Raw genomic sequence first — 21,829 nt, 5'->3', positions numbered from 1 at the left:
TCGCACGTAATCTCTTTTGTTTGTCTCACTCATGTCTTGCAATCTGTCTTTTCGGATATCTCTCCACCTCCTTCTACCCCTCCCCTCCTCCTCCTCCTCCTCTGCTTTTTAGTCTTTTTCATTCAGCGTTGCTCCTTCACCCCGCTGCCCTCCTCTTCCTCCTCTCTCCTCCTCCTCCTCCTCCTCCATCGCTCTCGGCCCTCGTTCCCCTTCACAGCCTTCGCTCGCACACATTTTCACCTCTTTATCGTGTTCTCCTTTCCTCTCCCGCTCTCCCTCTCTCCTTCCTGAGCGGTGCTGTTTCTCTGACACTCGTCTCCGCCCCGCCCCCCCCCCCCCCCCCTCCCCACCCCCCCCCCCCCCCCCCCCACCTTCCCGTCTCTCTTTCTCTCCCTCTCGCCTGCTCTCTTTCTTCCTTTCATTTTGCTCTCCGTCTCTCCCTCGATGGAGGGGAAAGGCTCTTCGCCTCTAATTGCGGCTGTTCCGTTGCCATGGCGCGTGTTGCTCAGCGCTGCGAGGCGCTGTCTGTGTGTACACGTGCGCGTGTGTGCGCGCCTGTGTGTGTGTGGCAGGCAGATGATTGCTTGCTGCCAGCTCTCGTTTCCCGGACGCCGATCGCGTTTCTTTGCGGCAGCAGGGAGGGAAAAAAAAAAAAAAAAAGAAAAAGAAAAAAAAAAAAAACCCGAGACGCCAGAAATAGCCCCCCTTCACACAGACCCGCTCACTCTCACCGCTGCGCTGTCAGAGAAACACACTCGCAGGCAGACGCACACACACAAATGCACATCCGCGGCGTCTCCTCTGCCCGTGCCGCACGCCGTGCACGCGTCCGGGGTTACACTGGAGGCAGACACCTTTGCAACGCGTGTTTGTTTGTTCCCACATCTGCCTAACTTCCTCCATGCGTGTGTGTGCGTGCGTGTGTGCGTGCGTGTGTGTGTGTGTGTGTGTGTGTGTTTCCTGCGTCTCTTAGGAGGTTGTGTGGGGACTCCTGATTTATTTCACCTTTAATGGGAAGTGAAATGAATGTGAGCAGCAGCTGGTCTGGTCCTGGGAGATACCGCGGTAGGCTAACCCAGAAAACAGGCGGCGCTGCTCTGAAACGGTCCTCACTCTGACGAGCGCCAGGGCTCGTATACGCTCCACTTTGCTGCTCTGTTGGTTTTATTTTAAGCTGTGTTTATGCGTTCAGTTGACACCCTTACCCAGAACGGCGGCAGGTAGGTTCCCAGCGCGGGTTCGGCCTCACCTTCTGGCCGGCGCAACCTGTGGTTCCCTTCCCGTCGCAACTTTTCAAAGGCTTGTTGGAAGGTAAATGGAGACAGATTAATGGCAAATAAACCTTGCAACCTCACGCTGCAAAAGAGGATAAGAGAGGATTATAACCAGATTTGTGGACGAATCTCCATAATCATCTTCTGTGCCGTTCTCCTGCAGTTCTCGCTGTGGGTGTTTGAAGGAGGGAAATAAAACTGCTTATTTCGGTTTTGCTCGTTGTGAGAAAGTTGAGGAACGCGGAATTCAAAAGTGCAACAAAGCGAGTAAATGATTTCTGAAATCAAAATCTTCCCACTTTCCAAGCATTCTCCTAATATCCTGCTTTTATGTGTACTCGTCTTCTTTCATTTGTTTATAATACAGAATGAAATTTCCAAGTGAAAACATTGTCTCACTGTCAAACGCTCTTCCTGGGATTCAGGATTTGGACTGATCCTTAAATGATTTCAGTGGATCAGTATTTGCTGAAATAAGGTTATTCAAACTCTGACATTTTTTTCTCTTTGTTCTCCAGCCTTCATAGTGATCGCTGGTTCCCGTGTTAAATGCAGGTCTTGTCATATACATTGAATATAAACATCTGGGAATGTGGACAAATTGCATGGTCGCTCATGTGATTGACACCTTTGATGGCAAAATATGTGGCTGTGCTAAGCTCCAAAAGCGAAATAATCCCTTATTTCTCGTCCCTTTTTCCAACAATCAGTGCATAATGTATTCCGCTCGCAGCTTTTTATGTTTTAACTGGTGCAGGCGGTGGTATTAGCCGGTTAAACTATTCCGACGTGGTTGACTTTTGCGTGTCTCCCAGTGAAGCCGGACTGCTGCGAGATTTGGTCTTTTTCCATGTTTCTCTGCATCACAATGGATTTCATCGGTCGCAGATCTGTAAAATGTCAACATCAGCCAAAAAAAACCTCGAGCCTCGCACAAAGAGGAACGTATACCCGCTTAGCACCTGCTCCTTAATGGCCCAAAATGACATAAGTTGATGGCAGCAGTTTATATAAACTGGCAAAAATTAACGTTACGTCTGTCGGTGAGTTGATGGCAACCCATTATAGAAATTATCTGTTGCTCTCAGCTGTGCAGCCTCCAGGAACTGAGCATTGCTGCCGTTCCAGCTTCAACCAGCGACACATCTGTTATTGCAGCGTATTCTGTCTCGTCAATATCAGGAGCTGGATTCACCCAGCTTGACTTCTGTTTGTTTTATATCGCTAATTCATGATGAACTAATCGTTTTTATGCAGCACCTTGAATGATGACCAGACAGGACCTGTTTTTGGCAGTTTTTTCTTTTTTTTTTATATCCAAAGACTGGAGTTTGGGATGAGGCTCAGTAAAACTGATTTAAATATCTCAATTTCTCTGTCAGCCAGTGAGCTTTTGTCAGTTTTCGCTGGGTTCATTCATAACGGCGCAGGGGAAGCCGGCATCGCTTGACCTCCCGGTTTTAACAATATTACCTATGAGCACTCAGTAGTGTGATTCTGATGGACAAAATGGGAAATGAGGGAAATCACAGTTGGACACACGGGTACAGGAAAAAAAAAAAAAACGCTGGTGCAGGAAAAAAACATGCCTCGCTGGTCATGTAGGCAAATTCTGGCTTGAGGAGGATGGAGCTTGATGAAAACACTGCTTTATACCTGCAAAATAAATTCATATGTATGTAATTGTAAAACATTTACATATTTTTTTTTACCTAAATGCCTTGTTTTTTTTAACCTGTATTATATTACTACGTTTTACTATGTTTTTACTTGGGTGAGGGCACACAATGTCAATGCCACGTTTTAAAAGAACTTTAACTTAACTTTTCATTACAAAAACATACAACAGCTGACATGCTAACTGCGTCGTTTTCTGAAACAAAAATGCAAAAACGGTGCGTTTTGATTTGACACATCGTATGAACAGCCATGCCCTTCAAATGCCTGTTTTCTTTTTAAACCTTCATGCAATTCCGGGACCTTCTCGCCACGAGGCCAGAGTGCTAACCTCTGTTGTGTAACCTTCATTTACGATATATACCTTCAAATGCAAGGTAAAAACCCCGGAATAGCACGATTTTAAAGAAAACCCAGCAGCGCCAGAGAAGTGATGGCCCCCCTTGCAGCTCAGTGAAGTCAAAAGGTTGCAAGACCTGACTGAACTGCCGAGTAGTTTTTATATGTTCTGAACAATCTGTTAAACCACATGAGCTGTAATTGTGCAGTCAAAAAGCGGTGATTCCCACATCGCGCTCTGCCTTGGTTTCACAGTCAGAGTTTGACGGCGACTCGTCGCACACGTTGTGCTGCATTGCTAAATGTTACCAAGCGTTTCATGTGCAGAGTGGACCAAAAGACGGGGGCGGCGGCGGCGGCGGCGCCTCGACGGGTTCACCACAGTCTCACTGTTCTTATCCACCGCCTGCTCCAGTCACACAGAGACGAGTAACTGTCAAGTCTGACATAACTTCACCTGACCACAAGGCAACTCTCTTCTCTCTTTTTTCTTTTTTTTGTTTTTCCTTCAAATGGTTGGTTTTGCGTCTTCCTCCCTTGTGGGACGCAGCCGGCGCGGAGACGACTTTCCCGGCGCAGAGGTCAACCACAGCGGCCACTTAGTTCACAACGCATGCAGGGAATGCCACAAGCCGTGTGCGGTTTGATTCTCTGGCTAATAGATCAATAAAAGACATTAGCGGCAGGGCTAGCCCGGCGAGCAGCGCTAACACAGGGTTAATCCAGGGTTAATGGCTGAGCGGCATCATTCTCAGAGGCAGCCATTAGTTCTCAGTCACACCGTACAATATCAAGCTCTTTCTGTGGTCCTGCCCCAGGTTCTCAGGCGGTGGCAGGGAAATTGAAAAGAAAGGGAGAGGAAGATCACCCTCGCCAGGCGAGATGGAAATTAGATATCCCGCTAGATGATCCTGAATGCAAAGAAATCGGCGAGATTTGAGGGAAGGCTGAGCGGTGTGCGCCAGACGTGCGGGGAATGGAAAGAAGGGGACGAGATGGGACGGTGAAATCGTGGTCAGGAGAAGCAGGAAGCCGAGATGAGAGGAAGGGGCGAGAAGGAGAGGAAGGGAGTTGAGCGCTACACATCTCCCTGTCCTTGTAAAGTGCTGCGTGCTGTCGAGGCGGCAGCCAAGAATGTGTCAGCCCAGCCGTCTCACGCTGCCTAATGGGCTCTTAAACGCTGATATAAAGCTCACTCGCTCTTTCGCCCTCCTCTTTTCCTCTCTCTCTCCCCCTCTTCCTCTGCTTGTGCCGCTCGCTCTCATTACCTCTCGTTCTCGCCCTGTCCCTCACTCTGTCACTCACTTGTCCTCTGCCTCTCTTTCACTCTCTTTCAGCTGCTCCCTGCCCCCTCCTTCTCTTGTCTTTCTTTTCCAACTGACTTCTTCAATTACTTCATCTTCATCCCTAAAGCTCTCCTACAGTTGAAACTTTATTTACGTCTATTTTTTTGTCTGAACTAAACATTTTGCCCTCTCTCCCCTCTCTCTCCCTCCCTCTCCCTCTCCCTCCCTCCTCCACCAGACTCCATAACGCCTTGTACCCGGGGAATCCATCCTACCCCCTCATCCTGTTGCACGTCCTCTCGGCGCCGCTTCACGGTTTGGCCAATGCCTTCGTCTTTGGCCTGGACAGAGATTGGTGGAGCGTGCTGAGCCCGACTGGCATGCAGGTACACACACTGCGCACACACACACACACACAACTCTTTAACGTTAAAAGTTGTTTCTCTGTGAAGGTCTTGTTTGAAAAGAAGTAATTTTTTTCTCTATTAAAGGCAGGTTATAATCTGAGGTTGTCAAACATTCGTATGATAAGTCCTGCAGTGTAGCGCCGGCCTGGAACGCTAATTTGATTTGAAATGTTTGTTGAGTGAGTATGTCTGCCAGTGTTTGGCTTCACTGTGGTGTTTGACCCCAGAAGAGTTCGCCACCTTTCTTAGATGCTGTTTTCGGGGTTTCAGGGGTAAGCCGGTGGGGAACCACGAGTCTGAGGCACAAAGGGAAAATGTTTTTGTGTGTCCACGTGATTGCTTTTTCAACACCAGATAGTCCGAGTGCAAAGTGCAGCACATGGTTCAGATTGATCGAGCTCGGTCTCACAGCTTCTCACAGTGTGTGTTTGGATGTGGCATCCAATAAATCAATACGTATGGTATGTAGTTTCTGGATTTTCTTTTTCCCCCCCTTCAAGTGCCGGTTGCACTTCCCCTTTAGTTCTTGAAGTTGCAGTTGTCAAAATTTACAAAGCAGTGAAACTGAGAACTTTTTGTCAGTAGAGAATCTGAGCTTTGGTGGCGGCGCTATGGAGTCTGAGACTGTGGAAAGCTGCTGTGTGAGACTGAAGTGAAGAAGTCATTTGCCTTTCAGGACGCTTTTCTTTAAAGATGTACAAACGCATTGGGTACACAAAGCGTGGTTTCGGTTTGGAGCTCATTGATTGTTATCTGGAGATCGTGTGGGGGGTGCTCATGGTTCTAGGTTCCCTCCTTTATTTCTTTTTGAAGGAACTGCAGGCCTCTGAAACCAGTATGGGGCACTTTACTAACTGTTTTGGACCGTGACACTTAAGATCATGAGATCTATTTGAAGATCTGTGGATAATTTTATGGCAATCTGTCATTTTTAGACTTTTGAGTGGAAAAATTAATGAACGCTAGCCACATGGTTGCTTTTGATTTAAAAAAAAAAGAAAAGAAAGATCATTAGAGTCTCTTGTCTAAATTGAGCAGAAATCACAAACGTGACAGAGTGGTTGAGCGAACATTCCGGTGTATGGTAGACCAATACGCACACTAAATTTGTCGTTCATAGTTAAAAAGCCATTACTTGAACAGATATATGCAGCCAGCAATGTCACAGATTCTGCATATGAAAAGGTCTTTATGAGCGTCTGAATGCCATCTGTTCTCGGCGGTGTACCTCGGCGCGCCGCTGTCAGGGTCACAGGTGGATGAAGCCCATCCCAGCACGCTTTGACTGAAAAGGCCCGTGACTGAATGGGTGACTTACTTTCTGTTTTCCCAAGGCATCCATACTTGAAATAATGCAGAATCCTTCAAGTTTCTGTCTCCGCTGTGTGAGAAGCGACGCTTGATGTCAGGCTTGAAAGGAAAGCATATTAGAAACAAATGCTTAACAGGGACCCCCGCAGCACTTTTTCGAGATAAGCCAAGCATAGTAACTCCACTAATATTGACTGTTCCCTGCTTTAGATGCTAAAAGATTCTATAAAATACATTTGTGCAATCAGATGGTCTATTAAGTGCTCAAAATATATGCATATTTTGGAGAAACTGGCTCCATGGGAGGTTTAACTGCTTTATGTTTACAACCGTACGAACTCACCAGATCATCCATGTGTCCTGGTTGGATCATTTCTTGCTGGGCTTATTGCTGACCTTGTGTGAGCAATCACTTTAATCAGATTGAACCCATTTATTATCGTGATCCAGGGACCACCGCATCAACAGGTCTCAGGACCTCCAGGAAAACACGCCTTGAAGCCCAGCTTTGCCCCGTCCGGACGGGCGAGAGCAGATCAACCGCCCACTTGAAGAGGCAGAGAGCGAATAGTAAAAGTCACCATTCTCAGTGCCTGGCAAAGTGATTGTTGAGTCATTGAGATTGATTAACAAGCTTTGTGGAGCTCTCAGCAACACGCCATTGTCAGTTTTTATACTAAGGAGCCTTGTAATTGACAATCTATGACAGATGTTGACGTGAGCATCATTGTGATTTGAGAGACGATTTTGGAAGCTGACAAGAGTCATTTCATAGGTTTGGAACCCGGTGAAATATGAGACGATTATTAATGCTTGTTTGGAAGAAAACAAAACAAAGGAAATCCCAAACAGGGAAGAGAGCAAGTCACGAAGCTGATCTGTGAAACAAGTCAGATCTCTTCAGGGCTGCTTTTTTTTTTGGTTTGATTCAGATACAAATAGAGCCGTTTAGTGGTTTTAATACCTTTATCTTCCACTGCAGAATAAAAAAAGGAGAAGCCTTTGTTTATTTAGCAAAACAATGCAAACTTCCCTTCAGACTATGGAGCAGCCTTCTCTAATGGCACCGAGTTGTTAATCTGTGGGGCACATTTCATTCAGAACACTGAGCCAATCACAATATTTGCAAAATAAATAAAACAAAGCCAGCTTAGCTGAAATTCCTTCTATCTGGGATTCTTTCCATTCATCTTTCTTGCTCATGTTATGCAGACTTGATTGCGGGGAGTTGGACCGTGTCCCGGCTGACATTTGGGTGGAAGCCACTGCACACACAGGACACCTCCGTCCGCCGCGGGGAGACGGACGCTCCTCCACACATTCAGGCCTTAGATGTAGCGAAAATCCACACCGGCACAATGAGAGCATGGAAAATCTCCCGGATCAGACCGGGAGCCGTCTTCCTGCCTGAAATAATACGGCGCTGACCGCTCCTCCTACGTGCCGTCCAGCCAGTCTGAGAATTCTCACAAAACAACCAGGAACATCATCCTCATTCTTCTCCACAATTGTTTGTCATAAATCGATTGTGGCCACTTATCCAATTTTCAGTCCCATTTCAGCCGTGGCTCCCGGCTCCTGCTAAAAATATGGTCAGACTTGGTCAGGGCTCCGTCTCATGTTCTTCACCACCGTTGTTGTTTTTGCCGTTAACCGTTTATCTCCTTGCTCTAATAAATTCACAAAGATCCACTGCAAGCAGCGGCATTATTGAGACTCTCGCTTTTTGTTTGAAGGTCCTGATTTTTCTTCCAAACTCAGCTTTGAATAGATGAAGAATTTCAGGATGTTTCTTTTAATTATCAACAGTATAAAGTGGGGAAGTCAAGGTTTTTCAATGTCAGTCCAGTCTAAATAGCTACCAAAAATGAGGTCAGTGATAAAAAAGGATAGGTTTTCTTCTGCATTTTATGTTAGGTTGAGGAAATTTGCTGTCTCTTCAGACCGTGTCCCTCCACACAAGCCTTTTTAGATGGAAAATGAAAGTGTGAGATTTTTCCCTCATTCATTTCTCTAAAAATCATATTCATACAAGTACTCCTTAAAAAAGATAATAATAAAGAAGTCTGTCCACACCTGAATTCAAGTAGAGCGCCGTCAAAGACGAGCAGAGACGTCTGCCCTTCAGTGTGCAGCCACAGCGGCTCTTGACATGTGGAAGTTGGCTCTTCTTTTTTTCAGGAACAACCACTGGGTTTTCTGTGTCCTCCCACCAGCCAGACCTTCGCTGGTCTCATCTGAAAGCTGGAAACGCTGAAATGCTGGCACTATAGCCGGCGTATCGTATCCGTGCTGAGGGACTGTGGCGGCAGAGTAATAAGACGTGAGGCTCCGCCTGACGCTGCTCTTCCTCAGTGAAGTGGATGCGTTCCAGTCCTGATGCTTTAGGGAGAAACTTTAACTGGACTTACTTATCGCACCTTTAAACATGAAGGAAATTCCTGCATTTTTTTGGGTTCCAGCCACACGTTTATTGCATTTTACAGCTTTTCAACACAAACTTTCCCAGATTCTGTCGAGCAGAATATTTTTGTTTTGAATTTCTTGTATTCTGTATCTGATTTTTTTTTTGTTGTTGCAAAACAGTGAATGTACATAAAAAAGAGTGTTTGCAAATCGCCGCAGTATTTCCATCTGTTCACATGCAGCATGCGGTTCAAAGCCCAAAATGCAAACAATACGCGGAAATACATAAAGGAGCCGCAGAGTGGAAACCTTGAGAGGAGAGAATTTTCTTTGACATGTATAGCAGAGGAATTAAACCTGCTGCAGTAACAATGCAAACGGCTTCACGTCTCTGAGCTGGAGCAGATCCACGGAGTTTTCTGATTCAGCTACGACTCAAAAAAAAGTAAAATCTTCAAATTTATTTATTTATTTTGTAGGAGTTTGGTCAAGCCATGCGTGTTTTTAATGACGTGAAAACTGTGTTAAGGAGCATGAATGAACGCAGAAATGAAAAATTGTGATTCGCTGCGCTTAGGAAAATTTTCACTTCTGCATTTTTGTATGCAGTCAATTAAAGTCAGTGGGGGGAAAAAGCCAGATTTGAGCAACCGGCAGCACTTGTGCAAATGCAGCAAACTCCCCACTGCATGTTACGTGTTTTCAACGTTCTTTCTAGTGAGAAATAATTGCTTCAGAATTGTTAATTACACTATTTAACTTCCCACATTGACTAGCTCCATCTGTCACAGGTGTTCACAAATCACCTATACTGGAAATAATTGTTGCTTCTGATGCCAAAATTCCCTCTTTTCACAGAGAAAAATTACAAATCAGAGACTTTATTTTCCAATCCTTTTTTTTTTTTTTTTTTCCCCAAATTCAGCTTTTAGGAAAAAGTAATGAAGACAAAATTACCAGAAAGATTATGTTTTTACGTTTGGACCGCAAAAGCCTCATCGGCTGCATTTCAATAAACGCCGCAATCAATACCGTCCTCCGCAGATTTGTCTCAATCTGCAAACATTGACTGTACCTGCAGATACGAGGCAGAGCTGATATTGAACCACGCGCAAGAAATATCTCGGTGGTCTGTCGTTCACGTGTACACACACACACACACACACATACATGCGCGCGCGCGTATCGTCACCTACTCAGTATCAGCAGCCTCGCTGATAACGGGTCATGAGCGCAACGTGGAAGAGTGGAATGTGTGGTATGACCTTCAACCCAAATGTCAACGTTGCACCGTGGTGAGCGGGGAGACGGAGAGACAGAGGAGTGAAATGGAATCTCAATGTGTTCGTAAATCACGGGCAAAATGCTGTTTGTGTGTGTGTCAGAGAGGAAGGGAGAGGGGAAAGAAGACGACCAGCGAGGGAGAAGGAAGGAGAGGCAGAGGGAGCGAGCGGCGAGCGAGGCGGAGGGGAAGGGAGAGAGAGAGAGAGAGAGACAGGCGGGCGTGTGTGTTCGTGCGCTATCGTGACTAACAGCCGGTTGTTATTCATCTTGGCATGCGGCTCCCAGCAGCCCCCACACATCAGGTGTGAGATTGGCGGGGGAGAGGCGGGGTGAGGGAGAGGAGGCGGCGGCGGCGGCGGGCGGGGTGGAGGGTTGTAACAGCGTCAAAACATTCCTCTCTCAAAGCGACGAATCTGCGCTTTCGCACCAGATAACCCACCCCCCCTCCCCTCCCCTCCCCCCCCCTCCCCCAGCCCTCCTAACCCCGACTCCTCGCGCTCGCTCAGCAGCTCTCTGCCTCTCCATTCCTGTTGCTGTTTGCCTTAGTGCATTTGCATGATTTAAAGGATAGGCTCCCAATTTTTTTTGGTCTTTTCTTTGAAGCTTCTTCTCTGTCGCCGTGTTTCCTGTGGCCGTGATCGTTCCTCGTTCTTTCATAGCGAGACTGAAGCGATCCGCTCGTTGTTTCCTCTTGAAGGATCCGGCTCCCCGTCCTCTGTTGCACCCTTTTCAACAGAAACTTTGTTTTGTTGCTGTCGTGGCCTTATCCCGGCCTGTCTTCGGTATAAATGGTGATAGAGTTATAGTTGAGGATTAGAATAAAGTGTTGCATTACAGTTTCATCATCCGTCTTCCTTGCCTGTTTTATCCGGAGCCCGGCCTCGGGAACCACGAGCGCCTGTCTCACCTGACACTGGGCTAAAATCCGGAGCACGCCACGGCAGGGATCCAGTCCGTCTCAGACAGACGTAGTAACACCTCCAGCCAATTTACAGTCACCAGCGGACCCAGTAAGGCCCGGCTCAGGATTGGGAACGGAGAAACCCCGCTCGGATTCAAACTTAGGCCCTGTTGCCCGTGAGGCACCGGTGCATAACGCCGCTCTCCATGTGAGCTCAGTTTCACCTCACAAAGTAAATCTGTCAATTAAGGAAGGCACATGGAGAAATTTCACATTTTGCTTGGGTCTGTTTCTCATCAGCACCTGTGGTTTGTTTCTACACTTCTAAAATTAATAATGTTCATGGCGTATTTTTCTGCGTGTGGTTTTGTTACAGAAACCCAACATGAAAACTACATCATTTTCAGCGTTTCTGTGTAAACAAGCATCTTTTTCAAAATGTTTGGTGTAAAAATGAAATTTTCTGCAACGAAAACACAAAACGATGCCTTTTCACTTGAGAAGCGTGGCCATAGTTGCATGACACCATGACTCTCTACTGCGGCCTTTTATTCTAAATGGTGGCAACAGACACACACCTGTCAATATATTCATGTTTCATCAATTGTAAGTGCAAGTTTTGGAATCGATAAATTGTTATATATATATTTTGTATATAGTAGCAAGGAATAAAGACAGATGCATGATTTCGATGGGTGGAAGCTGCAGAGGTAGTTAAATCCGGGGGAAAAAAAAGCCTTCATATTTATATCAGTCATGTGTAAAATGTCCTGACAGCTGATGATAGCATTTGCTGTCCCGGCTCCCACCTCAACTTAAAAAAGCATTGGAGGAAATTGTATTTCTGTTTCGTGTTATCGGGGTGTGACTGCTGGTTGAGCGGGTCGTTTTCCAATCCCGATATCGGCGGTTCAATTTCAATCTCCCTGGGAAAGACACTGAGCCCCGCGGCGCTCCCGGTGGCTGCAGCTATCGGTGGTGGGGGGCGGGGGGTGGGGGCGTGAATGGGTGAATGCAGCTGATTGTGTAAAGATTGCTGAGATTGATGAAGCAGTAATAACGCGGAATGTAAGCAAAATCCATTCAAAAGTCAATTTACAGTTTAGTCTCGTGGATAAGTGAGTCTGCTGGGGTCAGATCCTCACGCTACAGAGACTTCTGTCGACCAGCTTCCGGTGGAATAGGCTCATGTTCATCAGCTTTGGTTGATTACTAATTTTGGAATTAGTGGAGTAAATTCGGCCTCAGGTGTGTTGGAATGGAGAGACATCTGGAACGTGGAGATCACAGTCCTGCAGTAAAAGTGCTCCTTGCTCCCACACACTCTCCTGACCTTTCCGACCACTGAGCCTAACTATAAGTTATCCTCTGCGCTCTCAGATTGCCTCTCCTTTATCCTCGCCACTCTGCACCACGTAGAACTGCCCCGTGCAGCTCAGAACGGAGCCTGGCCGTCGTCTGCCTCTCCCTTGCGGACCTCATTCATGTGTTTAAGTAACCAGGTTAATGAAACGCTGTTTGTAACCCAGTTTCTTCAGTCAGCCTGCTTCTTTGTTGCATGTACACTTCCTGTTCTCTCTCACTGGACGTTGCCTCGTCTGCTTTCTCTCATCCCGATTCTTTCTTCCCCAGTCGCCTCTGACTCCTCTGTCTCTCGCCGCCGCGGTTCTCTCTCTTCTCTAAGCGTCTCTTTCCTCTTGCTCCTCTGTTCCCAGTTCCCCGTTACAGCGTCTCTGGCATTTATCGCTCTTACATTATTTTTTTCCGCCGCTCCTCTTTGTGCGGCGGCTCCCTCCCACCTGTGCGCTCCCCGTCTCGCTGCCGTCTCCCCCTCTTCCTCCCGCTCCTTCCCTGATATTGATCTGCATTCTCGCCATACAGCTGAACCGCCTGTGGCTCTGCAATGAGCTCACAGCTCACTTCTTCTCCATGTGCGCAGGAAGCAGCTCCTCCGATTCCCGGTATCCCTCAGCAGCGCTGCAGTCTCAACACAAAGCCAGCTCTTTTTTTTGTTTTAATTTAAAATGTGTTTTATATTTGGAACTAATTTGAGCCTCTCCAGGTCATTTTTTGTTGTATCAGAACTGTGCTTCACGGCTTCGTTTCGTTATGAGACGACTGCAGATCGTCGTGTTGTCTGGTCAAACATCTGTTTGGTATCCTACAAGCACTTGAACTATATTTTGTGCTCGCTTCCTTCTGGCAGAGCTGCCAGTGCGCACACACTGAAATCTCTGCAAAATCTCAGTCAACAAACTGCAGCAGCACATCCTCTGTGCTTCAGCCAGTCCCGGGAAGGAACCTGTTCAAACTCAAGTCACTGATGTTTGCCTGCAGAGCAGCTACCTGCAGACTCTCATTCAGACGCTGGGGCCGGTCTGGTGATTCATCCGTCTCTAAATCCGTCTTCCAGAGCGAGTTATCCGTGCAGGTTCAGGCAGGGTACACACCCTCACAGACGCACACAAAGACAACTACATGCAGCAACATTCACATCCACAGGGGGATTTCAGATTCATCAGTTCACCACTAAATGGCCACGTGGTTGTGATTTCTGTCGGCTAGTGTTCTCACTGTAAGGTTCTTCATTGAAACAATCGCCTGTCTGGGCCTGAAGTGACCGGAAAGCTCACCTGAGAGCAGAACTGCCGAGCTCTGTTAACGCTTGGACCACTGAACAGACTGCATAGATACAGGCATCCCTAAATTTCATATAGTTTAAGATTTATAGAAAATAAATTCAACCGAATTCTGAAAATGTTCGTGTTTTGACTGAGACTAATAAGAATACTTGAAATTTCTTTTTAAAATAGCCAACTGAAATCCTCCTTGAAAGCGATTCTCTTCGGACTTATGGGAGATTCTACAATTCTACAATTTCATTTAGCAGACGCTTTTGTCCAAAGCGACGTACAACACAAGCAAGAATACAGACATAAGAAAGAAAGAAACCATTAGTAACTGCTTCAGTTGCTTCAAGTGCGATTGGTATGCCGGTGATTCGTTGACGCGTCAGACACCAGTCCAGCCATCCTTTCAAATCTTTAGAATTTAGTTTTTTGCAAAGACCCTCTTGGACTGAGGCTACGTCGTTATCTGCTGCACCATTGCATGGCGACTTCACTTTTTTCAGTATTAAACACACACACACCACACACACACACACACACACACACACACACACACACACACACACACACACACACACACACCACACACACACACACTCTCCCTCCCCTTCCTGGCCAGCATTGAAGCAAGCAGATCGAGGGTCTGGCTGCTGTGTTGTGCCAAACAAATTTGATCTACCCAGGGGAGTTTATGAGTATAATTCTCCTCTTGATAATATGATTTCTTATTTAGTTGGGCACAATTTGAATCCTTGTTTATTAATAAATATACATAATATTGCCGTCTCTGACAGGGGGACAAAAAGACGAGAGAATAAAACGATAAAGTAACGTTCCATCAGTCAGATCCGACACACCAGACAACGGACCACGAGACCTGCACAGAGGCACAGCAGAGGATACCCTACGGGCTTTATCAGGAAACATAGCTGGCAATTATCAGGGGCGCCGATATGAGATGGACAAGCTGAGAACACGTGTGTCGCACTGAAAAACCAGAGTAGCAGGAAAAACCTAGCACAGACGGCCACTGGTGTAACAATCCACGATGCAACACAATGACTGCATCCATATCAAGAAAATGAAGAGTGCAGCCACCTCCCCCTCCACCTCCCCCTCCGACCCACCTCGCAAAACCCTGTGTGTGTGTGTGTGTGTGTAAAAGAGAGCGGGGAAAGGAAGGGGTCTGGGGTTGGACATCTAGAGGGAAGACATCTTCCCTCCAGACAGCGAGTCGCTGGCAGCGGTAAGCCCCCCCCCCCCCCCCCCCCCACCCTCGTTCCCCCGGAGCCCCATGGCGCCGGACGAACCACGAGCAGCCGTCCCCAAGACCAGGACACACCGTATTAACAACTTCGAGATTCTTTGTGTTTTCAATGTCATGATAAGATGAAAGGCGTTTGAAGACGAGGTTCAGAGGAAGGTGTGTCGACTTAAAAAGTTAATGGAACCCGTTCGGTTGAAAAGATTGTCTTGCCCATTTTAATGACTCTGTATCCTAAACCTTTATTGACCACTGAGTTTATTTTCTGCAACAATCCATTCACGGATGTCACAATCCTGCTTGGTCTTTGTGAAGTGAACCAAGGTGACGCTAACTTCCAGGCGGGCATACAAAGTAAAGCTCACCTCACGGCTCTCTGTTTTGAATTCTTCTCCGTCGTGTGAATAAAAATCTGCGGTACAAGTACTTGATCACGTCAAATGGCTTTTATCTCACCACCTCTCTCTAACACTTTCTTAAAAAAAAAAAAAAAAAAACAAATAAAAAGTGAACAGAGCTTTTTCTTGGTGTGTGTGCTGCTTCCCGCGCCGATGAGCCTGGTGAACTAAGCGTTTCAGCCCTTTTCCGTGCAGACTTGTCCTTGATCTTCTTTGGCTTGGATGTGGCCTGACTTAGATGTCGGCGTGAACAAAAGGATCTGCCTGGTGAATAGATGGAAATGGGATTAATCCAAACTCATGAATTAGTTAAAATATTCAGAGAACTGAAGCAGCATTAAGCAGGCCTCTTTGCATCGATCAGATTAAATCAACTTAAAGACAGGACTGATATCTTGTCGTTGTTTATTTTGGTAACGGGCTGTGGCCTTGCTCCTTCACTACAGTAACCCTCGACCAGGCCGTCCTATTAGTTCCCTCTTGGTGCCTACTTTTGCTTGTTAGATCATAACCAGCCCGTCTTTAAAGCAGCAGTGGATTTTCAAGCAAAGCAGTAAAGTAATGAAATACGATGGTGGCAGGACAGTCCAGATCTATGAGTGTGAGAGCTGACCAGATGCCTGAACACTGCACAGTTGTTTATAATCCTGTGAGACAGGATTTTATTACTCTAAAAGGCTATCACGAGGGCAGTAATTTCCTCTTTCATTGCAATAATAATGAGGTAAACAGTAGAATTACAGCTTTCATGTTCCTCAGTAATCCACTAAAAGTTGTGCCACTTTAAAGTTTTGTCTAAACTTTTTTTTTTCCCCTCTCATCTGGGTCCCGCCACATTCACACACTCGGACTCATATCGAGCTTTCTTTTGCTTTTGCTTCACGTGAGAACGAAGCTGTGTGTGGAAAAATGCTCTGTATGTATTTTCACACTCAGCTTCGGACTGTCATGTAATTGTGGTTCCAAACATAACAAAGAAGTTGATGTTTGATTGTACAGAAGCACATTTAATTTCAAGCCCCAGCTGTTCAGCAATATTACATCTGACGGGGTTGATGGTCGACTTTTTACTCCACATTGCCTGAAGAACCGGACATTTATGGAAATGCGAGCAAAATGAAAAAGGGGTAACGGCTTCATGCATGTTGTCTCCTGCAGGCAACAGTCATTTAAAAGTATCTGAGATATTTAAGGCTGGCAGCCTCGTTTGCACAGTTTAAATACTCGGCCAGGAACACGGGCTTTGAGCGCCGCATTTGAGTCTGTACGGCCACGTTCGATATAAAACCAGGGAAGAGACTCCAGCCCGACCGTTCATTTGAATGCGCGTGAGCGTGTTCAGGCTGCAGGAAGGCCAAGCAAGGTGCAGAAAAATACGACAGCAGTTTTCTGTAAAGAAGTCAAATCAAAATCAATCGCTGCCGTAATGCAAATCGCCGTCGTGCCGCAGTGTCCAATCGCAAAAACTGACAATCAGATGAGGAAATTCCCACAGTTGTTCAGTCGTTAAGCATCGCTTTGACTCCTGACCACGTACTTTAAATGTTGTAACTGATCCTGAGACTCATGAGGCCGTGCAGGGCTTTCCAGTTTCACTTCTCTGATGCTGCAGAGTCCATTTGAGCCATTGGCTTTTCTTAGAGAATCCTGGTTTTAGTCAACAAGCTAAGAAAAGTGGGACTGGCTGCGTCCCGGCTGCCTCAACTTTTGATGGTTTGTGTGTTTAGTAATTTTCATTTTGCATAATTTCATTGCGATGAACGGACATTTGAGTTCTCTATACCGTCTTTCCAGCTCGATTCACCAGTTTGGCCATTCTCCTCAGCATCTGGTCCCAGCATGAAATTTTATGAACCAGTTTCCATAAACTTTAGAGATTATTGTTTGAGAAAATTCCAGTTGCTGTTAAAACAATTTGACCGTCCTGTCTTGCACCAAACATGCTGCTCCTCATACCCTCCATCCATCATCCATCCATCCGTCCATTTATCTTTTTTATCTGTTTTAACCGTGTTGGCATCTTAAACAACTTGAGTCCGTCACAGCTGCCATTGTGCAGAATAGCAAGTACACCACTTTGAAGAGGTTGCCAGTCCATCACGCAACCAACGCAGAGAGAAAGCAGAAGTACCAGGCATGCTCAGGGAGAACATGCAAACTCTGAGTAAGCTCCAGTCTGAGTATCAAACTCAAGTGTTCTTGCTGTGAATGCAGAGTGATGACCACTTTTCCACAGCGCTGCAGTGAAGGAATGACCTTTCCTCACTGCTGTGATGCACAGTTTGAGCTCCAGCACGCCGTATTTATCAGATCTACATCTGCATACTGTCTTTTACTGCTGTATAAAGACGAATGTGGCAGGAGGCTGGGCTCAATCCCAGCTGAAAGGACAGGTCATACATTCACACCAGCTTACTGTCGTCAACCCATTTCACAAATATGTCTGTGGCTTTTGGAATCGAGCTGAAATATCTGTAAAAAAAAAAACCAGGAAGAATATGTGAACTCCCTGCTAACCCCCCCCCCCCCCCCAGTGCTGCCCCATATCCAGAAGCCCCGGAGAATTGACCATGTGTTAAATTTAGCGATGTGGCCGATGTGTGTGAGGAACACAGTCGCCTTAACGCGCAGCTTAACAGGTGTCCTGGATGTCGGGTGCATAACGGATGACGGCGTTTCAGAAAAATAGCCGTGTTTCTGAGTTTTCATCGCGGACATTCTTTCTTCGTGGCAGAATATGTTGTGCACTAATTCAGTGTGTGTGTGTGTGTGTGTGTGTGTGTCTCCCTTCCAGCTGGCTCTGCAGTCGCGGCTGTGTGACAGAACGCGAATCGGAGAGTACTACCCCGGGGCGGTGCGCTACACACAGGCTGACCTGGCAGACCTCAGCGATGACGACGACGACGACACCAACGTGCTCTTCTACTCCCCTGACATGACCCTGAAAGACCGAGGGCCCTGAGAGAGAGAGCGGGCGAGCGGGGGAGCGCCAGACAAAGGAGGCACGGCGGAGGGTCGCAGGCAGCCACAGAGAAACGCAGCGGATTAGAAACTGAGAAGGGAGGAAGAGGAGGTAGGCAGGGAATGGAAGGGAAGATTGGGGGGACAGTCAGGCAGATAGAAGCCGGAGATGAGCTGTCAGGTTCCATTATTAATCCCCATCCTTTACTATTTAATATCCTAAAGACACACACAGCACACATACCGAGCAGAGCTCCAGCTCCCTGCAACGCCGCCGTCAGAGAGGCTCTAAAGATCCCCCTCATGTTCGAGTCATCGGCTGCATCCCCAAACGTCTCCCAGCCGTTTCCCTCCCTGCACAGTTTGGTTCGACTCCTGCGCACTGCAGCATCACAGCACACCAGAAAATATAAATAAATTTAAAAAAAAAAAAAAAAACATAAAGGGCGGCTGAAAGGCAATCATAACAAGGTGTTCCTTTAGCATGCGCAGCAATTACCTCCTCACTTCTCTGCAGGAGATGAGTAGAAAAGCAGGTCTTTAAAAAGCAGCGTGTGCGTCAGATGCGAAAGCCTCGAGATCTACCCCGAGACCGATTCTGGTTCGAAACAATGTGGCTGCCGATTGGAGGGATGGTGGGAGTACTGAAAGACAGAAAAGGTGAAGGAGGAAAAGAAAAAAAAACTGAAAAACAATCGAATGAGTCAAACGCGGCCAAACGTCCGCGTGCCTCCTCCCTCAGACGGGCGACGACTCCGTCTCTTCACACACGACGTTACTGTCGGGGAAACTCCTGCACAAGTATTTCCTTGAAAAAGTTGTTTTGTATTTTTTATGAAGTATCACACTTGTTTTGCTATATTTATAACAGATGGATGTACTGTTTATATTTAAGTGTACGCTCTATTTTTGTACGTGCCTTGGACTGGAATTCGAAGGGAGTCCTTCTCCTGGGCCAAACGAGCTGCTCCCATGTGGCGGCGGAGCCACAGCTTGATTCAATACACCTAGCCTTACGAACAAATGGAAAAAAAATACAGCGATTAGTCAAACAAATACCCCCGCACACACACACACGCACACGCGCGCGCACACGCTTGTTTCTGAGGTGCTTGTCAAAACAGGTTGGAAAGGATGGCGCGCTCACGCTGCGGCTCACGCGGCGGCTCCCTCGGCGCCGGAGCAGCCTTTGATGGTTGATCATCCGGCGGCCTTTGTGAGCCGCGCCGAGGGGACGGCCGAGCTGTGATTGGCAGGATAATGGAGCCGCTTTATATTCAACCACCGCCGCTTCGGTTTTCCAATATCCAGGTGGTTCCGTCGGCGTCGCCGCGCTCCGCCGGCTGTCGGCGGCCTCCCTGACAAGCTGAACTAATGAACCGACACTTGACCCTCCTTTTTTTTTTACCCTGGGGTTTTGGACTTTCCTGCTGGGCGTCAGCGACACCGGAGTTCAGCTTCACGGCGTCGCATCGCTGTATCTCACACACACACACACACACACACACACACACACACAGCTCCGCCGAGCGTCGGCGTCTCTGGTAGCACTGTTGCTGGTTTGACTTGACTGTGCACTCCATCAAATAAATGAGCAGGAGAGACATTTCATAACAAAGCTGAGACTGGGCGTGTTTATTTCATTTTCACGTTGATGCCATCCCTCATTCCCTCTCGCCAAAGCCTGCAAAGTGTTCGGTGTGCGTGCGAACGCGTGTTAAAGCGTCTCTTAGACCTGGGCTGCTTAAATAATGGTTATTAATTATTGGTTGGACCCTGCCGGCCCTTTCGCGTCTCCAAACATGGTTAACTGGATTTTGATTAATGGAATATTTGCAGCATGTCCTCCAGGAGAGAAATCGGATGTTTTCCTCCCTATACGCTCGCGCGGCGTTCCCACAGACCCGTGGACGTTTCCAGCCCCGCACCCCCGCCGTATAAAGATCCCGGGAAATAAGCGAATCTCCCTGTCACGCTAGAAGAATTATTATTCCCCCCTCATATCGTCGCATGCGCCGTAATTGGATACAATTTAACACCCGCGGCCCACGGGCATGTCGGCAGGCGCGCTGCCTACTATTAGCTCGCCTCGCTTCGCCACCCTATCATTTGTCAGATCTGTGTTTGTGTGCTCCCGGTGCCTGTGTGTGTGTGTGTGTGTGTGTGTGTGCGCGCGTGTGCGCGGTGCGCGGTGCGTGTGCAGTGGCTGAAGAAACCGGAGCCATTGTTGGAGTCCGGCCATGACCTAGCTGTGACGCACAGAAACAGCGAGAGGAGAAGTGGAGAGAGGGAGAGGCGGCAGAGCGGCAGCAGCCCAGACGCTGGAAAACAAGCCGGAGCTCCGTCACCTCCGAGCGGAAGGCGGGAGGCGGGAGGCGGGAGGGCCGCCGCTTCCACCGGGAGCCCCCCGTCTGCTATTTATTAGATCCCCGGCAGTATTTACAGGCGGGGTTGTGGGGGAGGGTGTAACCCCTCCTAAACCTCGCTCACCCACGGCTTACTGTGGAAAAAAAAGAAGAAGAAGAAGGCTGGAGAAGGTTAATGGGGAGATTACAGCCTGCATGACTGCTGCCTTCAAAGTATAAATGATGAAAGGACGCTGCTGCGTAGACCTTAAATGTTTTAATTAACGATGCTCGCTCTAGGCCCATGCTATTGAGCACTATGAGAAAGTTGCTGCAGTTTTTTTATGAATAATACATAAACAAGTATAATCTATAACTTTAACAAAAAAAAAAAAGGATTATTTTCAGCTGTGGATTCACCCAGCTGGGTTTGTGGCGTCTGAACCGCTTCCAGCTGACCATGCTCGGAGACAGGATGCACCTTTAACAGGTCACCAAACACAGAGGCTCATGGGAAAGGCTCCGGTCACCGGTTAACCTCGCGTGCTTGTTTTGGACGGGGGAGACAAACCTGAGTATCCAGAGAAAGCCCACTCGCAGGAAAACACAACAAATGACTCTAAAACCCTTCTAGAAGTTCTGAAACTCACACACAGGCTCAGCTTTTCCTTAATGCTCCAAATGCAGCCGAACAAGTCGCCTGCCTTACCTCCCAGTGCAGGTTTTTTTTTTGAATTACAGAGCAGCTCCATGGTGTGACGTTTTAACACAAATGTCTTTCTGTGTGTCCTGAATAACAGGTTGGTCTGGCCTTTTAGAGTCCTGCTAGAACAAACCCCCCAAAAAATGCCATTAAAGGTCACTGAAATGCTCTGAAGTTCTGTAATTATGTTTCAACCTTTGTCATGACTTCTCAAATCCAGCGTTGTCAAGTATGAGTGTGTTTACCAAAGATGTAGACGTTCATTACGAGTCCTGACTCTTTTCGGTCAGATTGTGAGTAAATTTCAACTCATCGACACAAATTCAAGTTTTTCTCACTTTCTAAATACCCAGATATTACAAGTAGAGCACCAAAATCCAGTGGAGAAAAGAGACGATGGCGAGAGTTAAAGGGTTACGTTGTTTACAACCCCCCCCAATTCTTTAGTCGACACTGACCTTGAGTCTGTGCAAAGCCTTCCCACAGCGGAGGAACAGCACCGAGTAACTGTAAACACCAACACCAGCCATCAAACCGGAACTCGTGGTTTCAGTGATGTGAGGCTCACTGGGAGGTTGAAGGTTCAGGAGCGTCTCTGGTTCTGAGGCGTCGGAGGCCAACATGCTTCTCGGCTTCTGGGGTT

At 47.2% G+C, this 21,829-nt stretch overlaps 1 protein-coding gene across 1 annotated transcript in view; it reads left to right on the top strand.

Annotated features, from left to right (window-relative positions):
• Nucleotides 1-18,625, top strand: part of LOC115402729 (cyclic AMP receptor-like protein A) — a 48,806-nt gene extending 30,181 nt beyond the window's left edge. The window contains exons 9-10 of the mRNA XM_030111253.1: nucleotides 4,815-4,962; nucleotides 17,972-18,625. Of these exons, the coding sequence (XP_029967113.1) occupies nucleotides 4,815-4,962; nucleotides 17,972-18,139 (316 nt within the window). The 3' untranslated portion in view covers nucleotides 18,140-18,625. The remainder of the gene's footprint in view (nucleotides 1-4,814; nucleotides 4,963-17,971) is intronic.
• Nucleotides 18,626-21,829: the final 3,204 nt, after the last annotated feature.

The sequence above is a fragment of the Salarias fasciatus genome, chromosome 16, assembly GCF_902148845.1.
Source record: "Salarias fasciatus chromosome 16, fSalaFa1.1, whole genome shotgun sequence".
Taxonomy (NCBI): Eukaryota; Metazoa; Chordata; class Actinopteri; order Blenniiformes; family Blenniidae; genus Salarias; species Salarias fasciatus.
This window is presented reverse-complemented; position numbering and strand designations above follow the sequence as displayed.